The 27,293-nt window shown below is 36.8% G+C and overlaps 2 protein-coding genes and 1 long non-coding RNA gene across 7 annotated transcripts in view; 1 reads left to right on the forward strand and 2 right to left on the reverse strand.

Moving 5' to 3' along the window:
* LOC124456009 overlaps nt 1-27,293 on the reverse strand; it is a 70,628-nt gene that overhangs the window by 16,995 nt on the left and 26,340 nt on the right. The window contains exons 3-6 of one of the 4 annotated variants that reach the window (XM_047006552.1): nt 24,178-24,275; nt 20,648-20,746; nt 17,419-17,538; nt 441-479 (exon numbers count right to left, since the gene is read on the reverse strand). The exons of 1 other annotated variant lie outside the window; for it this stretch is intronic. In XM_047006552.1, the coding sequence (XP_046862508.1) occupies nt 441-479; nt 17,419-17,527 (148 nt within the window). In that variant the 5' untranslated portion in view covers nt 17,528-17,538; nt 20,648-20,746; nt 24,178-24,275. The remainder of the gene's footprint in view (nt 1-440; nt 480-17,418; nt 17,539-20,647; nt 20,747-24,177; nt 24,276-27,293) is intronic. 2 more of the 4 variants (XM_047006553.1, XM_047006554.1) reach the window with 2 other exon arrangements.
* On the reverse strand, nt 8,889-15,938 carry LOC124456007. 2 transcript variants are annotated; one of them, XM_047006551.1, is made up of 3 exons: nt 14,141-15,938; nt 10,272-14,074; nt 8,889-10,168 (listed from the first exon to the last, which is right to left on the reverse strand). In XM_047006551.1, the coding sequence occupies exons 1-2, from the start codon at nt 14,540-14,542 to the stop codon at nt 10,283-10,285; spliced, it is 4,194 nt and encodes a 1,397-aa protein (XP_046862507.1). In that variant the 5' UTR covers nt 14,543-15,938; the 3' UTR covers nt 8,889-10,168; nt 10,272-10,282. The 2 variants fall into 2 exon arrangements, with proteins under 2 accessions (XP_046862507.1, XP_046862506.1); XM_047006550.1 differs by having other exon boundaries at nt 8,889-14,074.
* LOC124456010 lies at nt 15,975-16,750 on the forward strand. Its single transcript, XR_006952062.1, has 3 exons — nt 15,975-16,080; nt 16,159-16,282; nt 16,365-16,750. It is a non-coding gene; the product is annotated as an uncharacterized LOC124456010 (long non-coding RNA).

Genomic DNA, 27,293 nt, shown 5'->3' on the forward strand with positions numbered 1-27,293 from the left:
AAAAGTTTTGGTGCCATTTCTTCCTAGGAAATTTGAGTTTCTCTGATGATTCAAAAATAAATGAAAATTCACCACAAACTTTCCAATAAAGTAAATCGCTTGAACCCGCGAGTACCGTCAATAACAAAAATAAAACAAGGAAGAAACGAGCTAAAAATTGGCAATCTCAAAATTCATTAGTCCTTTTTTGAGATTTATACAATTGAACATGACCTAATTTTTTAGCACTTGAAAATTTGGTGCTCTTAAAATTACTATTTGTTACACACCATGCCTATTTTATAATAAGTCAGCTATTCCTTTGAATAATAATTATCAATCAACGGTGCATGTTTTATGTTTGTAAAATTTGCATTGGTAATAACATGAAAAAAAAGTCTACTAGATTGATTTATGTGAAATTAATGTAAATGCCGTGACAATACCAAGAAAAAATATACCTTCAGATTCTCCATTCGCTTTTACTTTACCTATGGAAACTGCAATGCAAAAAATATCAATCAGGCAGAAACATATCAAGTGCAAAACAAGAATGTTAAGGGTGGGGAGGGGTAGTAAATACTCATATATTCCAGTATAAAAATTTCACATTTAATTTCATATATGAAACAGGAATTTCAATATGAAATAGACAGGGGGGTTATTCGAAGTGGGCATATCAACTTTCTAATGTAAGCCGTCGTCTATAGTTTGTCAGTGCTGTAGGTAATGCATTTTGCCGAGTCCCAGTTAATGTTGTGTGTTGTCAGTCGGTGATGTTCGGCAATGTGATTAGTTTTGTCTTGTTTCGTTGTTGCTCGTTTGTGTTCAGTAAGTCGTATGTTTAAGTTCCTGCCAGTTTCCCCGATATAGGAGGCATGACAGTCGGAACAGTTTATTTTGTAAACTGCACCTTGTCGTTCGTTAAGTTGTTCTCGTCCTTGATGTTCGTAAGTACTTGTCGTAGCGTTGTGATTAGTTTATGTGAGACACGTATGTTGTATGGTCGTAAATTACGCGAGATAGTCTCAGACGTACCTCTGATATAAGATACCGTTGCTGGTGTTTTTGAGTTGTTTGTTTCGTTCGTTTTATTGTGCTTGTAAATGTTGCGTTTGATAAAGTCAGAGTTATAGTTGTTTTATATTTGGCATATACATTATCAGAAAGCACGCATGCTGTTTTCAAATTTGATAAAATTAACCAATGGTGGTTGTCAGATCTCCAGCCTCGCATTCAACATTTTAGTCTTATTTGGCCATCTTTTTTAACATTCGTGAATGAAAGTCAAGCGGGGGCACTTTTCACTCATGATTTCTTTGAAGGAGAATAAAGTTTTAGAACTATTGAAGTGCAAGAATAACGATTCACTCAGTAAGTTCAAGAGGAAGTTCAGTGGTTTGTTAAAAATATTAAGACAAAACGACTACTTAGTAAGTTTTCGTCAAGATTTTAAAAGAAACAAACTGCTAGCGGTAGAAACTACCAGGATGGCAGTTATTCAATACACGAATGTCCTCTACCTGAGTAGTTATCGTGCAGCTTTGTCACACTTTTGTCACAGAGCTCTTATCCGTGCCAGTTAGTTTCCAGTCCCCATGAAGTTGATCGGTGCGCGCGCATGTCAACCGGAAATAGGGTTTAATAAACATGGCATGGCATTGGTTGGCGTGAAAATCGGAAATACGACAAAGCTGGAAGTTGCATGCTATTGACAAAGCAACATTAGATCCGCCTTATGTTTTATTGGTTAATAAACCGGATCTATGTCATTGTGTATTCATTCTTCAAACTATATAGTCGAACTATCGTCTTAAAAAATGTTATTTGCGTTGTTTATTGTTGCATTGCTTTTGGACGTTTTGAAAAAAAACAAAAAATATGGCACACATGTTTAATCAGATATATGCAGACACTGTTGAGTTTGAAGAAGTTAGTCACAGCGATCTTATCAATTTGATTTTCGTCGATTTTATAAGTAAAAAGATTCAAGAGCTACGAAGAGCTGAAAAGGATGAAAGTAAAGCAGACCCTTGGACGGAGTATCAAAACGTTTTAGAAATGATGGCTGAGGAAGATCGGTGGTTCAATTTTGCAGCTCGTGCAGTCGAAACAATCAATCGCGAACATGTCTGGAATGGAATATGTGAAGCCTTTAAGTTTCTAAAGTACAGTGGACCTTCGAACTCTCACAAGACATATTTTGACAAACTGTTTAGTGTTACTTGGGTAGAACTAATGTTAATGTACACGGAGACAAAACGTCCTCCTTTTATCAACATCTCTTTGACTATGCTGATTGTAGTTGTAAACTGAAATACAGATCAACTATGTGTAATTGCTTTGACAAAAAAATAAAATATAAATTTCAATGTTATTGCATTTTGTCTTCAGTTGTTTTATGACCATGTCATTGTGAAAATGGGGATCGGTAGCAGCAAACGTGAAAATAGAAATGCAAAAAGGGATAAAAATCATAATCGTCAGAAAATGTTTCGCTTGGGTATAAGTTTCGGACGCAACGATCTCAATCTTGAGGGTCATTTGCAAGCAGGATACACAAGTAAAACTGTTAAAATATATGGACCCGCCGCAATTAAACTTCCAACAGATAATGCGATAGAAGAAACACTGCCTGTAACTGAAAACATTGAACCCATCGATAATGAGTAGTTAAAAGAAATTGACATCTAATTGCAAAATTATTATCACGAGAACATTGTCATGAGTAACGTTGACCGGTACTTAGCCGGTGTATACTTCAATCCAAAACGCCCTGGAAGCTACGGAGGTGTTGAACGTTTGTACCGCGATGTAAAGGCAGAAGGAATATATGACATTAGTCGTGAAAGAATTAAAGAATGGCTCATGCAACAAGACGCATACTCTTTGCATAAACCTATTCGAAGAAAGTTTGAAAGAAATCGTGTCGTAGTGAGTGGTATTGACGACCAGTGGCAATTGGATCTTGCAGACATGCAATCTTTGCAAAAGTATAATGATGGTTATCGCTATCTTCTTATCTGTATTGATGTTTTTCCAAATATGCATGGGCTGTTCCATTAAAAAGAAAACAGGATCGTCGTTGGTAGAAGCTTTTAAAAGATTTTGTCATCAGGACGTAAACCGACACACATTCAAACGGATCAAGGCTCGGAGTTTTTTAATCGAGACTTTAAGAAACTTTTGGCAGAAGAAAACGTTACCTTGTTTAATACATTTAACGAGACGAAGGCATCCATCGTTGAACGTTTGATACGTACACTGAAAACTAAAATGTGGCGCTACTTCACAGCAAACAAAACAATGAGATACATTGACATGCTTCCTGATCTACTGTATTCTTATAATCATAGCATGCATCGCAGCATTAAGGAAAAACCGATCAACGTTACAAGTGAAAATGAAGATAGAATTCGGCAAAATTTATATGGTGATAGCAAATTAAATAAACCTACGCATGTAAAATATAAGTTTGATATAGGTGACCAAGTACGAATAAGTAAAATAAAACGAAGGTTTGAGAAGGGGTATTTACCGAATTTTTCAAAAGAAATTTTCACTGTAAGTCAAAAAATACCGCGCAATCCTCCTGTATACAGACTGAAAGATCATGAAGGGGACGAACTTCAAGGAACATTTTATGAAAAAGAACTTCAAAAAGTCATCAAGAAAGACGATGTTTATGAGATTGAAAAAATACTTAAGAAACGTGGTAGAGGGGGCAATGTACAATATTTTGTAAAGTGGTCTGGCTACCCTAACAAATTTAATTCATGGGTACCAGCATCGGAAATACATATATAAAACGTAACCGTTTTCATGATTTTTTCATTTCACATTATACCTTAAAGATGAGCGGGACACACTTCTATCTGACATTACCTAGTAATGCATCTCTCTCTGTATTTCCTGAGAATAAGATTTCAGGTTATCGCGTAAAACTACCTCACGTTGTGAATTTAAATGGTAATTGGGAAGTAGGATTGTATTCAATTACATATCCTCATACATGGTACACGTTGAAAAAAGGTTTGGATACACATATATATGTAACTCACAAAACAGGTCTACCTACTCCGGTATTTGTCGACTATGGCCTGTATGAAAAGCCTTCGACCTAGTAAAATCAGTTAATGAGACTCTTGACAAAGTAAAAGACAATATCAAATTGAGCTTTGACCCCGAACAGAAAAAATTAAAGTGCATGTAAGACAGGGTTACAAAATATCATTTAATCAACGAATGTCGGTCTTACTCGGTTTTGGCGGAAAAGACGTAGAGATTTTAAAAACAACCGAAAGCCCTTATGCTTCTGATTTGCACGGATCCGTCATGATGTATGTATATTGCAACATTGTACAACCGCAAGTTGTTGGAGACGTCAATGTAAAATTACTAAAGGCAGTTACCATTCAAGGAAAATATGGAGACATTGTTTCAAGAACATTCACTAATATCAATACATACCTGTGCAAACAAAATCTTTTGAGGACATCGAAATTCTCTTAAGGGACGAGTTAGGAAACCCCATCGCATTTGAACGAGGGAAGTCGATAGTGACACTTCATTTCAGAAAGCAAGCTTCGTCTTATTTTACATAAGAAATATGACTCTAACAAATCGTTATGTTCAATATTATCTCAACCAACAACGAGGATACGGTTCATCACCAGTGTTTAAAGGAGCACCTTGGCAAAGAGGATATGGGCAAGTGGGTTATGGTCTTGGTGGCTTATTTCGCAGTTTAGCTAGAGCTGTAATACCTCTGGCAAAAAGCGGTGCAAAAGCTCTGGGTAAAATTGCTCTTAACACAGGAGCAAACGTTTTAGGCGATGTTATCTCGGGAAAAGTGTGAAAGAGTCTGCAAAATCGCGAGTAAATCAGGCTGCTAAAGATGTGGGGAAAATGGCTGTAAACAGAATGCAGCAGTTTGCTCAAACAGGAAGAGGAAAGTCTTCAAAGAAACGGTCAAGAAAACCAGCTAAAAAGAGAAAGGCGACGACTTCCATTGCCATTCACAGTTCAGCCAAGAGACGTAAAGCAGCTAAAGAAGCAGAGGACATTTTCGGCTAAATATGGATTTCGTTCATCCAAAATCTGCAGAATGTACAAAACCGAACTTGATTTATTTTCTGTCCCACCAACACAAGTCAGTTTAGAAAAGGGCATTGGATTGATCATCAACCTGTGTCCAGCGTATCTGAAAATGGACCAATTACATTTTAGCGCCCGGCACTGAAGATTATGTTGACATGTCTAAGACAATATTGGTAGCTAGAGCGAAAGTAACAAAAGCCGATGGTGGGGATATCGATGATGACACTAAAGTTGGACCTGTAAACAATTTCTTGCACAGTTTGTTCAAGCAAGTTGACGTGTTTCTAAAAGGAAAGTTAGTTACACAAGCAACAGGAACATATCCATATCGTGCATATCTCGGAACACTTTTAAATTATGGTCCGTCAGCCAAACAATCCCAGCTCACCGCTGCGTTATTTTACAAAGATACTGCAGGTCAGATGGATAATGCAGATCCTGCTCACGCAAGTCCAAACAGGGGTTTGAAGACAAGAAATAAGTTTATCATGGGAAGTAAAATTGTTGATATGGCAGGTCCTATCTTTTGCGATGTTTTCTTTGGTGAACGTTACTTACTTAGCTATGTTGATTTGAAAGTGGTCATGAACCGTACCAGTGACGAATTTGTCTTAATGTCATCGGTGGACGGTGCAGCCTTTAGAGTGAAACTGATAGATGCATACCTTAAAGTTCGTAAAGTCAAAGTGAATCCTAGTATATCTCTGGCTCACGAAGTTGCCCTGAAAAAGGTCCAGCCATTTACCCGTAAGACGTGTGGACTGTAAAAGTTTTATTATTCCTTCTGGAAACCCTTCGCTGCAAAAAGATAACCTTTTCAATGGTTTAGTGCCTAAATCGTTTGTTTTCGGTCTTGTTGAAAGTGCGTCATTCAACGGAGCTTATAAAAGAACCCATTCAATTTCCAACATTTCAACATTTCATCGTTAGGCATTTCAATAAATGGTGAATCTGTACCATTTAAACCAATCAATTTGTCCTTTGGCGCGAATCCAAGATTTATAGAAGCATTTCTATCGCAGTTTTCAGGCACTGGGAAAATGTATTACGACACAGGCAATGGCATTACGCGTGAAGATTTCCCAAACGGTTTTGCCCTGTTCGGCGCGGACTTTACCCCGATATGTGCAGTGCATCCGAACATTTTAACACGGTGCAAAAGGAAACCTGGCCATTGACTTACAATTCTCGACACCGCCAACTCATGCAGTTAGCCTTGTGTGCTATGGAGAGTTTGAAAATATAATACAAATCGATGGAGAGAAATGTCGTTTATGACTACATTGGATAAATGAACACCTCACAAATATGGACCGCTTTGAAATCCGATCCGGTAACAGGAAAAAATTTCTCGGTGTTTTTCCAGCCGACCGTTTGCCTAAAGAAATCGAAAGCTACCCAAAGGATTTATCGCAAACACGGATGTAAGCGGAAAACCGGGGACCCATTGGGTTGCCTTTTACTTTCCTTCAGAAGAAAAGCCGAATTCTTCGATAGCTATGGACAACCACCAGGGCGATATCATAAGTTCTTTAGAGATTATTTGAAACATTATGATTGGGGGTTTAATAAACGTCAATTGCAAAGTATCTGGACGGATGTATGTGGACAATATTGTATATTTTACCTCAGCCATAGAGTGCGAGGATATAGCATGAATAAGATTGTAAACATGTTTGATGGTAATACTGTTGAGAACGATAACAAGGTATCAAGTTTCGTTAGCAGACATTTTCATATAGAAACTAGTGTAACCCTAAACGATAGCATTCAGTCAAGTATAAAATTTGTTGTAAAAGCTTGAGCCGTTTATTATCAATAAAATTTCTTTGTGTAAGCTAATTGCCTGTGTTTTCTATTTGCATATTCTAATGATAACAGTCAGGAAATTGATATCAACTGCTCTATTTATTTAAACAAAACAAATCTTTACATGTCAAATTTTAATAGTCTATCCAACGTAAGCGAGTTTTCTTTAGTGTAGGGGTGGCTTTAGGTGTTGTCATTTTCGTTCTTGAGCCTCTGTGGTAGGCTATTCCGTCTTCTTCATCGGGCGAAGTTTCCATTTGAGCTTCTTCCCATCTTACATCGTTCCGAACCAAATCACGAGGAATGTTTATTTTTGATAAAACGCGAAAGAATTCTCTAGAACCTGTAGGATTGAAATTCTTTCTCCCTCTTACGGCGTCGCTAATGAGGTCTGATATATTTGATTGAGGAATAATAACACCGTCAAGTTTGACTTGTCCTGAATCATCCCAAGTTATTATATCTGGTTTTGTTTTGAGACGCTGCAGTATTGCTGTTGCGCGTTCACGCATCGTCTTCGGCACACTTTGTACAATGACGGAGTCAGCTAATGTACGCACTTCGTTGTTTATTACCGTGTTTCTTTCTTCCCCGTCGGTTGTATCCATCACGCGTACTGTGGGTATCTGAATATCTTTTTGTTTCTTCAAATTAAGGAATTGCTCAAAGTTTGTGTTGAAAAGTTTTTGCCTTTGATCGTCACTTAAACCGTCTTGGTGAAGGATGTGTGAGAGTTGAGTATCTTTTTGCATCATGTTCATCGTAATTGGCGAAACTTCAAATTTTTGCTTTTGTTCATATTTATTATAAACGTCTTCAGGTACTAAAATCATTCGCTTGGCATGCTTCATTATTTCAGCAAACTCCCTAGAACGTTCAAAACCGGTGGTAGGAAGGCGCTCAGTAGATTTCCTCCTTTTTGATTTAAAAGTTTTTCTTTTAGCTCTTGAAATTCTCTTGTTCGCTAAGGCTCTGAGATGTTTCTTATACCTCAACAAGCGTCGTTTTTGACTCGCAGATATCGGTACAGTTCCTTTTAACACATTAACTGCGCATTCACAAATACACAACATGACATCAGATGGTCCATGTTCGATGATAACCTTTCGAATTTTCGGCTTAGATTTTGCAAGTACTTGTAGGTATGGAAGATTGCTCCTAATTCGTTTAGACATGGTGCTTAAATGACTGTTGATGTCGATGCTTATCACTTATGTACATAGACAATCTGCTTTTCACCGGGCAAGATATTTGTTCTGACACGCATATTGTCAGATGTGAGTTGATGCAAATCGAGCAAAAGATAACCGTAAGGGCGGCATGTGGCGTCTTGAAATGACTCCAAAAGGTAATTCGTTTTCTTTGGGTACATTTGGCGTGCCAATGTTGCGATACCTAGCGAATCTCTGGGGTTTTTAAAAATGATCATGTAGTGGGGATTTAAGCTGATTGTTCGGGATTGTTTACCAGGCGGAAATAAATTTTGTGTTAGATACATGACAGAGACGCCACGGTGATGTGACCCACGGGTAAATAAATCGGACATTCGTTGATCGCTAGAACATTCTGACATCAAATCGTCAACGACCACTAAAGAGTTTTGACAACCTTCCAGAATATCAAATAAGTTGTCAGGGAATCCTTCGACGAAGCAAATGTTTGGAATTTTCGATTCCATTTCACCAAATTCACTTTGCCGTTCGCCATAACAGTAAATAATCTTATTCGGAACGGGATAAAAAAGTTCATTTAAATTATAAAGCATCGACCTAACCAAATAGCTTTTGCCCGACTGACTTTGACCACACACATAAAAGTTGGCAGGTGTTCTAAAACGTACGTCCATTGTCTCGCAAATAAAAGCAAACATGCTCTGCTTTCACTTTTATAACCACTCGCGCTAGTAAGCATTTTGACATATTCAAAGAAAGACGGTATGATTCGACTAGCTTGAATGGGAGGTATTTGTAGAATAGTGAACAAAGTGCACACAATAAGAATACATTGGACAATGAACAATTTTTATTAAATATTTTTCTAATTATTTACATCATTCAGACAACAAAAATCTCTTTTGATTACATATGAACACAACATACTTTAGCAGATATTTATGACAGAAAATTTTAAAAATCACTTGAGGGTTTACTTTAAAACCTCACAAGCAAAGGCATGTCTTTTAATCGTTCATTCATTTTGTAACTGCATTCATAGTTCGCAACATTCATAGTTCACAAGAGTTGTTTGTAACTTTTCTAATTTTCCATAATGAATTCCTTGCTGCCTGTATGTTTTTTCCTTATGGCTGCGTGTGCAAACCATGGTGAAAAATGCAGTTATGTGAAGCGATATCATATGTTAGATTGTTCTAACATGGATCTCGAGCATGTTCCTGTCGGAACGGTAAAAGATGTACGAATACGGATTTTGTCGTTGAGACGAAACAACATTAAAGTTGTGAATGAACTGGATGTTATTCGTGCGTACCCAAGACTTATGTACATTGATTTACGTGAAAACCCTCTGTCATGTCCTGCCAATTTCTCAATGTTAAATGTGTTGTTTGATCCGTGTCCAGCCCGAAAGAAAGATTTATATTTGTTGTCTGTGAACTCATTTTCGCCTGTGACACAACTTTCTTCGTATACGTCAACCACAAGCAATCGTCTACCTCAGTCATCAGTCAGTTTTTCTCTTCTACCATCGTCGTTGATTATGTCCACCTCATGTAACTCATCTCACGTTCCGTCGTCCCGCCAAAAGTTTTATGTTCGCCACTCACGGATTTTTTTAACATGTCAACCTCCATTTCAACCTCATCACCGTCGCTGTTGTTATTGTCTACATCTTTACTGCTGTCGCCGTCAACGTCGTCAACACCTCCACATTCAACGATATCATTCTCAACTTCAAAGTCATCGCCTCTGTTGTCGTTATTACCACTGTTACCCTCACTATCACCATCAGCATCATCACCGTTTCATTCGCAGCTGACGTCTTCGTCTTTATCGTTATCACCGTCACTGTCAGAATCAATGGTATCGCCTTCATCGTTCATGTATTTAGTTCCACCAGCGAAAGAAACAACTGTCAACTTTTATGTGTTGGTTCCTTCTACGATAGTTTCCATATTTGTCTGTATAACGTTGATGTATTGCATGGCTCGCAATTGTCGTCGCTGTTTCCCGTCTGTACATACCGACCACATAGAAATGACTGCGTATCGTGTTCAATCATCGTTAGCCTTGTCCAGTGTAGAAATGTGTCAAACAACCTCAGTCTAAAAATATGTATATTTGTTTGTTAGTTTACATGTCATTGATTCGAAACTGTTTAACTATTCAACGCTGTTTGATTATATGCATGTCACTTTATTAATTTACCTGTCTCGACTCTATACTTGATTATCAATCTGTCTGTAAAACGAAAGTTCACTGTCGGAGTGATCAATGTCGTCAAGAAACTCAACATCGGATTGTCTTTCGGAAAAGCTTTCTTCGTCTTCAGAGTTGGTTTCCATTAAATCAATCGACTCGCTGCATTCACCTTGACCTGTCATACATTCTTTGTAATTTTCTAGCGCAGTTGGATGCACGGATGTGAATAAAATATCATTAGCCATGACTTCGCGTGCGATCTGAGGTAAACTGTTGGAAATTTCCGCTGACTGAAACCAATTATAGCCGTAGGGAATAGTGTTGGCACCTCCGTCTATTATTATACGTTTGTCAAAGACAACTTGATATTTCTTACTTTGATTTTTATTTACAAGTTTATGCGACCATTTCTCCCTGACTATTTTACTTTCTTCTATTTGTACAGTTGACGGTTTTTCAACATAATTATAAATCATATCTTTTAACGTGTCGAAGTTTAAAAGCAAGCTATTTTTAAAATTCAATGTAAAGCCTCTTATTTTACAGTGTTGTTCACCATTACTAACTGTAAAAGCATAATTCTTAGGACCCCCACAGACAAATTCAGTAATGTGCTCGCCTTCACCAATTTCATCGGTCAAATCTCCTAAATAGTCTCCTAAAGGAGGCTTTGGAGAATCAGGCTTTGCAACATACACGCAGCTGTCTGTGTCTGCATAGAGCAAATTTTGTCCTAGTAAATCTAACAAACTGTAGAGCTCCAAACGTGCCCATGCAGTTGTAAAAATACCTATAAAAATATTTGTTGTTTTATTTTCTTTCTGAAACTCCCAATCACGCTTATATACAACTTCGACTAAATCGTCATTCAGTAATTGCATGTCGTGAATTTCAGTGTCTGCACTATTTAGTCGTTTGTAAAATACAAGCGGATCGTGAATAAACTCCGTAATTAACATATCATTACGTTGTGCAAATTTACCCCAAAGCGAGTTTAAACAAAGTTTTGCTAGCGCTCTTAACCCTGGATTTTTCACAATTTTTTCCTTACGCAATAGAATTCCCTCGTGCTTTAGATAGTCGTCGATATATTTTGCCCGGTCTGCGTCTGAGTTTACCCAATCCGGAAAGCCCGAAGCTTCTTGTTTCAACCGCAAAAAGAAATTTACATATTCACTAAATAAACTGTCCGATGTTTCTTCAAAATGCCAAATTTCATGCACCTCCAAAATTTTGTAGCCTTTTTCGATTGCCTTGTTCATTTCAATGGTCGTAAACGTCCCGCAAAATGAACGCTGGTTTTCGGAATGATGACATTCCGCCGAGGAATTTACAGCACATCGCTTACACAATGGAAACATTAATTTACCATTAACTTTCATCGGGAGCACAGGATGATACAAGCCTGCCGGTGCCAAAACGCGGCACTTAATCAAACCGAAGTAATTTGAAAGATCTTCAAAATTTTTGCGAATAATTGTAGGGTGACCTATAGGATAACGGCGATTTTTCATAACGAATGGATAAAGACTTGTAAAATCGTTATAAAAGATTTTCTCATTTTCTTCGGCCTTACGAAACAGTCTGAAACCCTCAACTCTTCCACCAAAAAAGCTATCGGCAGGGTAAAGGTCTGTTATAAATTCATGTGTGTTTAAAAAATGTTGCATTTGAGGAGTTTGTCTGAGTTGCTTGAAATCATGCTCCCATATGGTTTTTACTTTATATCCTAACTCCGTTAATCTTTTTTCACGCTCAATGGTTCGGTTATATGCTTCTCTTAGCGTTGTACCTGCACGGTAAGGATTTTCACTCTTCAAATCCAGGCATAAAGGGCAGCCGTGATAAACTTTTCCGTAGAACTCATACACGGTGTTTGTGTCTTCACAAAATCCATCGACATAATAATGTTTGTTTAACAACGAGTCATAAATAACTTTCTCCCCCCCATTATGAAGAGCGTGTTTGATATTACTTTTTGTTTGAAAGGAAACAAACTCCAGCCACTCAATGGCACTGTTTGAATACGGTTTATTGCTATCACGATAAAAATTCTTAGGTACAATGCCGATGGTTTTTTCTTTTAAATAGTTTGAACGAAACACTGCCATGACCGAAGACGCAATTGTACAATAACAAAATGGGTCTACACGTGTTTCGACCAAAAACAACTTTCTGAATTCCATACAACACAAACGCAAAATAGTTACATCTTGAGAACAGTATTTGTACATTTCTTTTTGAAAGTCGAAAACGTATCCCTCATCAATTAAATTCTGATGCCATGCAATTAGCTCATCTCTTTTACGTTTTGACTTTGTGTCGGGGCTATAATATTCAAGAGCCGGAATAGGTCCAACGTATTTCTGATTTTCTCGTGTGTTAAATTTAAAAGGGAAATCGCCTTTCGAATACATCGACAGATCTAACCCAAACGTTTTAGGCAAATCGGAAAGAGGCATACACAGGAAGTTTAACGAGTCGATTAGCGTCATCTGATAATCTTTTAAAATTAGTTGCATTACTTTCTGACCCGAATGAATGACATGCATATCAGATGTCGGTCGATATTGTATGAGCCATTTTTGAATGATAACAGCGTCAAATCCTTTGGCATTATGGGCAATTGCTGTATAGCCTATATGCCCTCTTGAAAACAGAAACTCACAAAAATCATTTAATGCATTGTATCCTTTGAAAACACGTTCGTCACCTGAAGCATACTGTAAAACTGCAAAATTCACAACGTGCTCACCGCTTGTAAAATCTGTTTCAAAATCGTAGAAAAGGAGTTTAACATTTGGCTTTTTTGCTGGTTCGGGTTGAATAAAACATAAATGCCCACTAACAACCAACTGTTTGCAGATATGACACTTAAATTCACCGCACTTGTGTTCGTCTTGTCTATTTCTGTTGACAATGACACTGCATGTACGACATTTATACGTGCTGTCACATTTTGAGGGAAGATCAAGTCCTTTTAATCTACGTTGTTTTTTATGTAGGTTGTAACATGCATTTGATCGGCAGGTCTTATAACAGTCAGGGCATTCATGCTGTTCCGATTCAATTAATGCACATCCTTTGCGTAAACATGTGCTGCAGACATCAAAACATGGGTGATCAATATAGCTGCTTACAAAGCTTGAACACTGTTCACAGTAAAATCTTTTACCGAAAAAAGCTGGGAGCTTTACCGGATTGATAACATTGAAATGATCTCCGTGTTTGTATAGCATTAGCTTTTTTACTCTTCTAGGCCCCTCATATATTGAAGTGTTTCGTGCATCAAAGTCTATTACAATAATTTGATAGTCTGAAAGAACACCTTGAAACTTTGAAATTTCCCTCAATCCGCATTTACCCGGCAAAATATTGGCACGTTTATGCAGCTTTAAGGCTAATTTTTTTTGTATAGGTCTACCCATCTTCATTTGTTTTAATTTAGGATGGTGGTCAGCCATCCCTATGGCTACAACTAAAGCCCGAGCGCAGCATAGGTTATCATTATTCTTGATAGTTACAATCGATTTTTTTAAAGTACTGTCTTTAGAGTAATCTAAGACTTTGAGGGCCTTACCACTCCCAACAGGCGCTTTTACACCAATAAGGTCGATGATAAACGAGTTGTCCAAAGGAATCTGCTCATTACTCTGCAAAGTTTTTGTAATTTCACCCAAAATTTTGTTAGAGTTAATTTCAGCGGCAGGAAGAAGCTTAGTGCTGATTGGTGTTTTCAAAGCATCCGATCTAATCATTACACGAAGCCGATCTTCCAATGGTGTTCTAAAATCACACTGTTCTTTTACCTAGGAACATTAACATAAAAATTAAAAAGATGCTTTGTGTCACACAGCGCTTTTTTTCACTCTTACCTGACGAATGGCGTCGTCAAACAAGCCATCGAGCTCAGTCATTATGTCTTTGACTTTTATTTGCTTATCGCGAACGGATAGATCGTCTAACTTAGCACGGAATATACATGACTTTGCGCCAAATTTACGAACATATCGTTCCGAAACTTTTTCAAGCACAAAGTTAACAGATTTTTCATCATTTTTAGTTTGATTTTTTATGTTGTTTCTTTCTTCCACAAGTTCAACACTTTGCTGCAACAACTTCGTTGATTTTTTTACCCATTTTAACACTTTTGAAATATCTGTTTTATCTTTAGAGATTTCTTTCTGAACTTTTTTCAGCAAACGTTTTGTCTTTACATTTTTTCTGATGGCTCGAACACGTAAACGCTCTAGATACTCTTTTTCTCCCATGATCATCTGGCGATGATTTTCATGCAGTAATGGCAATTTGTGAAATCATGCTTCATTTTATAGTATATGTTCATTGAACTCCTACAGAGTAATTGAATACTTACAAACAGGCAGCATATTCAGCTGTTCAGGAAGGTATTGTGTGTGTGTAATGAACAAACACTCACAGCGATACATTAAAAAAATTTATTGCGTGAATTTTTTATAGTTAGATACAGTGATCAACCTTTCGTGCATGCATTGTTGTTATTGCTTAACGTTTCGTGTTTATTCATCGTCCTGGAATGGGTTGGTCCTTTTTTTCTGTTTCTTAACGGCGACCGTTTTAGGTTCCTTTTCTTTAGGCTCTTTCCTCTTACGGTCATTCAGTTCGACCTTCCTTTTTTTCATAATGATCTTGCTATTCATAGTCAGGTCGCCCCAATGGAAGAAGCTACATTTTTCTCCGTCGACGATAGATTGACAACGAAAATAGGGCCTTTCAGGATTATTGCTCGATTGGGAGACCATGAGACTACCTGGATAACCGCATTGGCACAGGGGGAACTTGTTTGGTTTGAATTCTTTCGCGACTTTCGTTTCGTAGGCATCCATTATATTATGGTACCTTTCTTCGTGGCAGAACAATGTGCATCCTTCACCTTTACATTTAACATACGCACGTTCATTCGTCTTAGACACGATTCTCTCGAGGCCTGCACCACAGAAACATGGATATTTCTCAATGGAAACCATGATGTTCAAATTATTTGCTCTCCTAACACAGATTTAACACGTTTATGAAGCACTGTTCAAGTTGTGTGTGCAACAAGAACATTTTCCACCTTTTTTAAAGTGTTGGCCTTCACATGAATAATCATTTACCAACGCATGATTTTCTTTAAAGAAGAATAGGTCTCATTCATACTGTGAGTGAAGAATTGAATAGAACCACATTCACGTGTAAGACTCACGCTTGTTCAAATCGGTAACCCTTTTTGGTACATTGTTTGATATCTTTCTTTCCAGAGGGTCACATTATCAATTAACTGCATAACTTTCCTATGTATGATAATGTCCACACCGTAGGATATTATCTTCACAACATGATTTTTCTTTTTAATTTCTCTTCAATATTGACTCGCGTTCAAAACGATACTTTATTCACATTGTCAGGCATCTTTCGTGGGGTCCTTATCATTTACTAAAAGCTCTTTTCATTTCCCTTAATATTGACTTATGTTCATGCCGCTCCTTTATTCGCATTGTCAGGCATCTTTCGTGGGGTCCTTATCATTTACTGCATCATTCCCCCTCAGTAGGATACTGCACAAATCTTACCCACGCCTCATTATTCAAGGTCATACTATTCAATGGTAATTTTTAATTTACACTTGCGTGATGGCAACGAAGGTCACATCTCAAGCGCATGCACTGTGTACTTCAACCACTTGAAATACTAAGTGTTTTGTATGTGCTAAGACGATAAAAACTCTGCAAAAAATCAAGACACACAAATCGCAAAGTCAGAATGGCATCACCACAAGCGTCGTTTTATACTTTCAGTAAGTACCGTTTGTCTTTTTTCTGTTCCTTAGGGTGCTTGTATTAACTTTAACAGAGACGTCGATTTTTTTTTTTAGAAAAATGTGATCACTGTGAAGATTACATTGTTAAGCCTTCGTGTGGGCATGTAAGCCACCTTGCCGCGGTGATCGAAAATATGTTTAACAAGACGAACATTCAGTTTGAATGTCTCGTTTGTGGGTATGTACATCTATAAAGATTTTTTTCAAGGTAAAATTAATTCATTACAATTAAAGTCATTTAACTTTTTTTGTTCTTATAGAATTACGGATTCAGAGACGGATCGTCTAATAAAAGACCTTATCGAGTAAGTTTTAATTCGTTTGTAGTTGTCGTAAAATGTTTTTTTCTATATAATATTACATCACTTACGTATATGTATACAGAAGTGCTAACATGTAAGCAGTAAATTCATACATGTTTCTTATATTTCTTTTAGAACTATGTGTAATGGTTTGACCTTACAAATTGAACAAGAATAAATAAAAATATATATTTACAAAAGCTTAACGACTCGTGTTTCAAGTTTGTTCTTTTTATCCGAAACAAATATTTTACGCCAGTCGTTACAAGTGTATTTTAGTATCTCAAGTCCATTAACGGGTGGCTTGACATCTTCAATGCTTTTCATAAAATCTTTGATCACAATCTCTTCGGACACATTTTCCAAGGCATCATCAAAATGCAACAACATACGCTCGTCATGCTCCATCATGAGACAGTCATGCTCACGCTGAGAGGGGTGATGGATCATGCATCCATTGCAGTTCTTATTTACTTCAGCGTTTATCATTGCAGCAATTTCTTCAGCATAGCAGTCTAAAAGTTTATTTTCTAACAAACTTTGACGTACAGTTATTTCATTCTTTTCCGACTCCAAAAGCAATTTGTTCATTCTTAATGCCAGATCAATGTCTACATTCAATTCCATTTGTTTCAAGAGATAGAATGTAAACCTTTCGATAAAGTATAAACTATAAAATGCAATTACCTCGCTTTCTACCGTTTTTACCTTCGATTGTGAAAAGGAAACGGATCTAATGTTACTTTGTCAATAGCATGCAACTTCCAGCTTTGTCGTATTTCCGATTTTCACGCCACCCAATGCCATGCCATGTTTATTAAACCCTATTTCCGGTTGACATGCGCGCGCACCGATCAACTTCATGGGGACTGGAAACTAACTGGCACGGATAAGAGCTCTGTGACAAAAGTGTGACAAAGCTGCACGATAACTACTTACCTGATAACCAAAATACCTTTTTCGGGAGGGGGATAACGGATTTGATAAAATAATGATAAAAATATTTTCATACCATTCTTTTCCACATATAAACTAAGGCTACTTCCTCCTTCATTACTGTTGTAGGACCACAATCGGTGTTTACCTTGTCCAAAAAATACACCCTGCATGGAATCACCCATAGCTGAAAAAACTGGAAATTTGTGTAAACTGTGCATTAGGTTCTTCCATAAATTATATTTTTTCGTTTTATACATTTGTCAATACCATTCGAACCATACATTTAAATATTTTGTTATTGACGCCTTAAATCCACACCAATATCGTATTTTCGTCACACGAGCACTGTCACAATAGCGGATATACGGCTTAACTGCTTAAATATTGTGTAATATTGTAGCCAGTAAGGAATGTTGTTGACAGTAAGGAAAGGTTAAAGGTAAGGTTAGATTCCTTATTTTTTTTAAACAACCAAATTCCAACCTCATGGAAATCATTCAATGAATCAATTTTGATGAACTTCAACTGATGATGTAAAACATTCGTACATAAAATGGAGGAAAGATTCAATCGCAGCGAAATTTTGTATCTTTTCATGGATACAAAGACGAGCCAAGATTATAATGACAGACTCTTTTAATATTCTACGACTGTTTGCATGTTTGCTTCATTGTTACACTTTTTTTTCATTGCTTTGCTATTACAAATATCATTTTATATGAATTATATTTAGAAAGACAATGATCCCAGGGAAACGAAAAACTTAAAGACAACAACAGCAATACCTTATATCAAAGGTACGTCTGAGACTATCTCGCGTATCTTACGTCCATACAACACACGTGTCTCTCTTAAACCAATTACAACGTTACGACAAGCACTAACAAAATTCAAGGACAAAGAACAACCAAACGAACGATAATAAACTTTCGGCAATGTGCAGTTTAGCTCCGACTGCCATACCTCCTATATCGGGGAGACAGACAGGAACTTCGTCAAAAGACTTCCTGAACACAAACGACTAACAAAGAAACAAGATAAAAATAATAACATTGCCGAACATCACCGAATGACAAAACACAACATTGACAGTGACTCGGCAAAATGCATTACTACACCACTGACTACAGACAACGGCTTACATTCGAAAGGTGGATCACAACAATTAACGACTTATTCCCAATCTCAAAAAAAGGAACTATTCGCATTTGGACTATAGCTAATCACAATAACAATACGCAATTGACACCCACACACTCACTCATTTCCTACACATACAATACGATGAAGTATAAACCAGACCAAAAATACGGCAAACCAGACTCTGAAATTGACCACTTCTGAGGGCTAAGGTTGTCAAAACACCAACAGTCCTTCTCAGGACTCTACTAACCAGGGCCATCTACATCTACGCACTTAAAATTTTAGATAGCAATAACTCATGATTAATCGAATATGACTTTTTTCAAACGACATTCGTATTTTTGTGGATATTGGTTGATAACATTTGAAAGAGGACTAAAGTTATCAAAACTTCAGTTTTTCTCATTCCTGATTTTCCCATCCCTGCATTCCATTTGCCCATTCCTTTTTTACAGATAGCCGAAAGAATTTTTGTTAATTTTGATGCTCAGTTGAGCATCGAAACTTTGCATATCACCACCTCAAAGAGCCGTTTTGACTTCACATGCAAACACTTTATACTTGCCGAATGTCATCACAATATTTTCAGCATGTCTTCAAAATGCAACAGTAATTATACTATAATAACAAAAGCATGTACATGTTGAATGTACAAATAACTTGGATAAAACAATGATCATTGTTAGATGCTCGTACATGTAGATCATTCACGTTAATAAAATATTGAAAGATGGTTAATTGCTGTGAGGGCTGTCTGACGCGGCAGAGGTCTCGTTCTGAAGATGAGACGGATTTCGTCAATTGACGGCTAACCCTTTCTTTTGTCGCTAAGTTTTGTGTTCAAATTCAAAGAATGTACACAATACTTGTCATTATTTCGATTGACCAAAGTTTGTTAATAAATTATTTGGAAATTTCGTAAAACACCCTTCGTAAAATAACCTCTTATTGTCGATTTCAGTTAACTTTTCAAATGGCGGATGCCAAGTTACTTTCTAATGTTGCCAACTACATTTTCAATTATGGAATATTCGATATGAACTTGTCAACTTGAGTTGACAAGTTGTGTATGAGTACTGAAGTTGTGAACTTGAGTACTGAAATTGTGTTCTTGAGTACTGAAGTTGTGAACTAAAGTTGCGAAGTACAGGAAAACACGAAAGGTCTTTGTACCCTGTAGACATTTGGCAATGAATCCGTTCAGTAAGCAAGGAAAAGCTTTACCAATAGAAGTAAGAAATGAAATACTTGAAAGGTGGTTAAATAACGAGCGTTTGAGAAACATTTCGAAACAACTATACCTACCGTATAAGACTATATCAAATATAATAGATCTATGGGTAGACACTGGTTCTATTGCACCTCGCCAGAGCGAACGTGATGTTCGAACGCGCGTACAGATGACGTTATTGCATACACTGAATAAAAATTAATAAACCATCTATTTAGGCAACACCTAGAAAATAACAAAGTTTGCCTTCCAGCAAACATACGTAGAAGGTCATCCATTAGTAGAATTTTGAAAAATGATCTTGGTTACTCTTACAAGATAATAAGTCAAATTCCTCGAGAGACCGAACGGCCGGACGTTATGAAGAAGTTAGAAGCTTACGTAGCAAATATTTCATTGATTGATTGCAACCGTATGCATTTGTTTGATGAGTCGCCGGTAGTTGCTACGAGTGGCAACAGACGTCGAGGGCACAGTATGCAGGGTACTCCTGCATTTAAAATACAACGATACTCTTCTAGTGCCACATTTACTGTAAATTTATTACATAATGTAAACGGCGTATCGCATTATAACACTCTTAGAGGGCCGTCAAACGGATTAGAATTGCTAAAGCTTTTCCTTGCTTACTGAACGGATTCATTGCCAAATGTTTAAAGGGTACAAAGACCTTTCGCGTTTGATAGTACTTCGCAACTTTAGTTCACAACGTCAGTACTCAAGTACACAGCTTGTCAACTCAAGTTACTTAGAAAGTAACTTGGCAACCGCCATTTGAAAAGTTAACTGAAATCGACAATAATCAGTTAGGTAGACAGCCAGCAAATTTCATAGAATCGCTGTGTAAAATCTTTGAGGTCATTTTGCGCAAATTATTTACTACCTAGTTCAAGCAAAAAATTGGACAATTCAAATCACGCTTACGTACCTCTAAAAACAAAACGTACCAAAAAAGTTCCGTGTTACAATCAGTGATTCCACTGGAAATCGTACTTGCCAGTCTAGCTTACGAATTACAAATAATCACCTAACATACATTCATGTCATTAAAACACAAATCTTTACATTCAACTTCCGTAAGATGACAGGACATCGATGAAAGACAATGTGTCTTTATATTGAGGCTTGGTAGAGGCGTCAAAAAGTCTGTATTATCACTTTTATCGGACGCCGACAAAGATATTTCGTATTGTTTGTTTTATAGTATTATACAACAAAAATCTCGTCAGTTTATGGAACGTATATTTATGTGACTAAAGACTTTTATCAAATAACAAAATTTTGCCGACATGCTTTTATTGCATTATAACAAATAATGAACATCATACAACTGGGTAATTTCAAATAACCAAATTTCTCGACGTGATTTCTTATTTGATAATTTCAAATAACCAACATAACTTTTACACACGTTGTAAACCAAGTTACGTCACAACTGTATGAGCACCGCTGATATTTCAACGTGAAATATAAACTACAACTGATCAAAATTTCATTTGACAATACTTAAAAGAATACAAAATGTAAACAAAGTTTTCTGCTTCATATTATAGATATATTTTCTATGATATTTTATATCATGACAGCGATAATCTTTTTACAAGCTAACAGATGCACATATAAGTAGAGCGTACTCTAAATCCGTAAGAGTTGTAAGGTAAGATTAGATTCCTTATGTTTTTTTTTAAAAAAAACCAAATTGCAACCTTATGGTAATCATTCTATGAATGAGTTTTGATGAACTTAAACTGATCATGTGAAACATTCGTCCATAAAATTGAGAAAAGATTCAATCGCAGCGAAATTTTGTATTGTTTCATGGAAACAAGGCAGAGCCAAGATTATAATGACAGACTCTTATTCTACGACTGTTTGCACTTTTGTTTTATTGTTACTTATTTTTTTTTATTGCTTTGCTACTACAAATATCATTTTATATGAATTATATTTAGAAAGACAATGATCCCAGGGAAACGAACAACTCAAAGACAACAACAGCAATAACTTATATCAAAGGTACGTCTGAGACTATCTCGCGTATCTTACGTCCATACAACACACGTGTCTCTCTTAAACCAATTACAACGTTACGACAAGCACTAACAAACGTCAAGGACAAAGAACAACCAAACGAACGATAATAAACTTCTGGCAAGGTGCAGTTTAGCTCCGACTGCCACACCTCCTATATTGGGGAGACAGACAGGAATTTGATCACAAGACTTCCTGAACACAAACGACTAACAAAGAAACAAGATAAAAATAATAACATTGCCGAACATCACCGAATGACAAAACACAACATTGACCACTGTCAATGCATTACTACACCACTGACTACAGACAACGACTTACGCTCAAAAGATGGATCACAACAATTACCAGCACCTTACAAACGACTTCTTCCCAATCTCAAAAAAATGGGAACTATTCGCATTTAGACTAAAGCTGACCACAATGACAATACGCAATTGACAACCACACACCCACTAATTTCCTGTACATACAATACGATAAAGTATGAACCAGACAAAAATACGGCAAACCAGACGTTTACTCCTCACTTGACTCTGAAAATGACCACTGCTCAGGGCTAAGAATTACAAAACACCAACAGACCTTATCAGGACTCTACTAACCGGGGTCATTTACATGTACGCACTTGAAATGTTACATAGCAATAACACATGATCAATCAATTATGACTTTTTTCAAATGACATTCGTACTTTTGTGGATATTGGTTGATAACATTTGAAACAGGACTAAAGTTATCAAAATTAACAAACCTGAGTGTCTTTCCGGTTTTACAAATTTCAGTTTTTCTCATTCCTGATTTTCCCATCTCTGCATTCCATTTCCCCATTCCCCATTCCTTTTTTACAGAAAGCCGAAAGAGTTTTTGTTAATTTTGATGCTCTGCTGGGCATCGAAACTTTGCAAATCACCACCTCAAAAGGCCGTTTGACGTCACATGCAAACACTTTATACTTGCCGAATGTCGTCACAATATTTTCAGCATGTCCTCAAAATGCAACATTAATTATACTTATATAACAAAAGCATGTAGATGTTGAATGTACAAATAACTTGGATAAAACAATGATCATTGTTAGATGCTCGTATGTGTAGATCATTCACGTTAATAAAATATTGAAAGATGGTTAATTGCTGTGAGGGCTGTTATCAGTTTAAGTTCATCAGTTTAAGTTCATCAAAACTCAAAGATAAGTATAGTCGTCTTTTTGACATCCAAACTTTGGAGAGTCAACTTTCCTTCATTTACAACGACAAGGACTTTCACAAAGAGTGCAGTAATGAGGTTCTTAAATACATCTTCAAATTTAATCTCCAGTCGAGTTTAGGTCAAGTGGTAAATTTGTTAAAATTGAATGGTGTGTTGGCAGTGGCAAGTGTTTCAGTAGAGAGGTCGTTTTCTTGCTTAAAAAGGGTAAAAAGCTATTTAAGAAATAGAATGGGTCAAGGTTGGCTTAGCTCTTTGTGTAGAATATCTATCCACAAAGATATCATTGAAAAGAAAGAGTAATCAGGGGTGTTGCATAACGAGGTGGTTGAAAAATTTGTAGAATAACCCAGGAGGCTGGCCTTTCTTTATAAATGATGAGTATAGTATGTGTTTTGATATTTGTTCGTATAATACATGGTACTTCATTGAGAAAATTTAGCATAACTTTAAAGAATAAAGCCATCCCTGTCTACTTGCCCCAATCTAAACAAGTTTAAACTAACAAGTAGAATGCTAAGAAAAATCTCTCTCTATGCACTTTAGAAGTGTCGTATACTATATTATTTTTTGTGCTAATACAAATTTCTTCTGTTTATGCAGGGGCAGTGATGAGTAAATTATGTTTTAGGGGACAATTGTCTCCTGCGTAACGTTTCTCTGAGCCACCTTTAGTACCTTTTTAACTAGTTGCAGTTTCAACGATTGCCACATTAAGAGTGCAGCCAACATAAATGGGTTTTTATAAATTATTGTACAACAAATAATTCGCCCTCGAAATCGCAGGAAATGCTGTTTCCAAGGCTCTGGATTTCAAAATTTTACGGGGGAGCATGCCCCCGGAACCCCCTAGTGGGGTCGCGCCTCCGGCGCGAGATGGATTGGTGGGAGGGACTATTTTTCCTAGCTACGCCACTGTTAAAGATAAGACGGTTCTCGACAGTTGACGGCTGACCCTTTCTCTTGTCGATAAGTATTGGGTTCAAATTCAAAGCATGTTCACAATACTTGTCATTATTTCGATTGACCAAAGTTTGTTGATAAATTCTTTTGAAATTTCGTAAAACACCCTTCGTAAAATAACCTCTTAATCAGTTACGTTGACAGCCAGCAAATTTCATAGAAGTGCTGTGTAAAATCTTGAGGTCATTTTGCGCAAATTATTTACTACCTAGTTCAAGCAAAAATTGGACAATTCAAATCACGCTTACGTACCTCTAAAAACAAAACGTACCAAAAAGTTTCGTGTTACAATCAGTGATTCCACAGGAAATCGTACTTGCCAGTCTTGCTTACGAATTACAAATAATCACCTACGAAATTGATAACGTATGCATATACGCATGTTATAAAAACACAAATCGTTAAGTTGAACTTCCGCAAGATGACAGGACATCGATGAAAGACAATGTGTCTTTATAATGGGCTTGGTAGAGGCGTCAAAAAGTCTGTATTATCACTTTTATCGGACGCCGACAAAAATATTTCGTATTGTTTATTCTATAATATTATACAACAAAAATCTCGTCAGTTGATGGAATGTATATCTATATGACTAATGACTTTTATCAAATATCAAAATTTTGCCATTATGTTTTCATTGCATTATATCAAATAATAAACATCACACCACTGGGTGATTTCAAATAACCAACATAACTTTTGCACACATTGTTAGACAAGTTACATGTTTGTAAATGTAGATCGTCCAGTTTGGTATAGTCCTGAGAAGGACTGTTTTTGTTGTTGTTGACTGACGTTTTGACAACCTTAGCGGTAGTCATCTTCAGAGTCAAATGAAGAGTGAACGTCAGGTTACCGTATTTGTTATCTGGTTCTTACGTCCTTGCAGCGGTGATTGAACCAGAGTTGTTGGCGTATGCGTCTGACGTTGCTTGCAAAACGTATGTAGTCGTTAGCAATTGTTCGCTCTGTCGTTTAAATGATCATAGTAAAGTAAATGGTTTGAAACCGGGAGTATCGTTACAAGTTTGTAAATGTAGATCGTCCAGTTTGGTATACTCCTGAGAAAGACTGTTTTTGTTGTTGTTGACTGACATTTCGACAACCTTAGCGGTAGTCATCTTCAGAGTCAAATGAGGAGTAAACGTCAGGTTAGCCGTATTTGTTATCTGGTTCTTACGTCCTTGCAGCGGTGGTTGATAGATAGATAGATAGATAGATAGATAGAGAGATGATTTATTTCTTAAAACTGGCAGCCATATTGCTGAAATACGTTTAAGATTACATATAATACATACATAAATAAATTAACTAAATTACATCTTCAATGAGTTATCAGTTATAAAACTATTTCTAAAACGTTTGGTGTTAAAATTAGTATTAAATGAAGATTGAGTCCTAAGTTCCATAGTTGAACGTTCTAAACGAGGAGGCAAAAGGTCATGAAGCTTATGGGAGGAATCTGCTGCTATCTTCTGAAACAACGCTGTTCAGCGTTGCATACTCCAAGAGCATACTCCAAGACAGGTCTTATACACGTTTTGTAAAATTGGAGCAATTCCTTGACTTCGATATTTGCTCGTTCTAGTTGAATAAGATAATAGAGGCGTTTACGGCATTTCTTAATTATTTCATTTACGTGGGTTTCTTAATTATTTCTAAATTATTTCATTTATGTTCCACTTAAGGTTACTGGCTATGAACATTCCCAAAACTTTCGCGTGTTGGACAATATCCAGTGTAATGTTATTGATAGTAATTGGTTGAAGGTCATTGGTATTAGATCCAAAAGAAATTCGCATCTCTTTACATTTGGTTTCATTTAACTGGAATTTATCACACGAGATGCTGTTCGCTAATGTGTCCATTTGGTTTTGTAAGTTACTTGTTTGATCTTTCTCAATTACTTCACTAACAGTGGTATCGTTCACGAATTTCCACATTTCATTATTTGGTAACCTGAGATCGTTAATTATTATCAAAAATAGCCGAGGCCCCAATTTTGTGCCCTGAGGAACACCTGCAGGCACGAGTTCCCACTCTGAAAAGCAATCGAATTTCAGCTTTACTTTTTGTTTCCTGGAAGAGAGGAAATCCATAATCCAGTGTAGAACCCATTTCGGTATATCGAATGAGCGTAGTTTTTCAACCAATAAGTTATGACCAATCAGATCAAAAGCTTTCTTGAAATCCAATAACAGCACACGAACGGCCGCCCCGTTACCATCAGCTGCTTTATTCCACGACTGTAACATACTAAGTAAAGCTATAGTTGTGCTTGAATTTGGAATTTCCCCATACTGATTAGAGTCTATCTTTTTAAGTACAGCTGGTTTGACATAATTTTCCACAAAAAACTCCTCGGCTACTTTTGATACAATCGCAGTAAGTGATATAGGCCTTAAGTGTTTATTAACATCTCTTACAGGTTTCTGCTTTGGAATCGGTAGAATATTTGCTTTTTTCTATAATTCTTGTAATTGGGCCTCTTTAAAGGAGCTGTTTATAATATCTGCCACGGGAGCGGCCAATAAATCAGCATTCTCTTTTAGAACCCAGAAGGGAATACCGTCTGGGCCAGTTGCTTTCCTTGCGTTAAGAGTTGACAACATCTTGAAAGCAGTAAACTCAGTTACAGGCAACAACCTCGGGAAATCATCAATCTCATTATCAAAGCATAAGTGTTGGAGCAGTGGATTAAAATCTTTCATGGGTGTTAGAAAGGATTCGTTGATCATGTTTTCAAGTTGCTCAGAAAAATGATAAGAGGGTGTTAGTGCATTATCAATATTTTGCAAGGTTGACATCATATCTTCCTAGTAAGAAACCAACGGTGAAATACCACATAACTTTTTGATTTCCTTCCACCAACTTGCAGATGAACACGATTTTAAATGTTCTACTTTGTTTTGGTAAAAACGTTTCAGACAAGATTTTCTTTCTCGCGTAACTTGGTTTCTTAATTTCTTGAAAGAGTTAAGGTCTTTTTGTGCAAAAGCTTTTTCCCTTCGGCGGATCAGTTGTTTTAGCGATTTGGTAATCCAACGAGGCTCATTATTGATCATCACCTTCTTTTTTGTGGGGAGTAGGAAATCAAGACCAAAGTTAATGATGAGCTCTAACATTTTCATTTTGTCGTCACTATTTCTCATTTTGTCGTTACTATTTCTTCCTACCCACTGTTCGACATTAACTTCTTCTAAATATTTACCAAAGGCCGAACGTTTCGATGGTCGCAAATCCCTTGACATTACCACTACTTTAGTCCCAGAGTTTTCAGATATTTTTAATGGTTGCACTTTTACGGCTACATGATCGGAGAGTCCAAAGGGAGGACGTTTAATTGGAGAATCGTAAAATTTTTTCAA

Source organism: Xenia sp. Carnegie-2017, unplaced genomic scaffold, assembly GCF_021976095.1.
Source record: "Xenia sp. Carnegie-2017 unplaced genomic scaffold, XeniaSp_v1 HiC_scaffold_40, whole genome shotgun sequence".
Lineage (NCBI taxonomy): Eukaryota > Metazoa > Cnidaria > Anthozoa > Malacalcyonacea > Xeniidae > Xenia > Xenia sp. Carnegie-2017.

Coding starts and splice junctions, on each gene's coding strand:
- LOC124456007 (XM_047006551.1), bottom strand. CDS start 14,542: ATGATCATGGGAGAAAAAGAGTATCTAGAGCGTTTACGTGTTCGAGCC. Junction 14,075..14,140: donor TTGACGACGCCATTCGTCAG/GTAAGAGTGAAA, acceptor TAATGTTCCTAG/GTAAAAGAACAGTGTGATTT.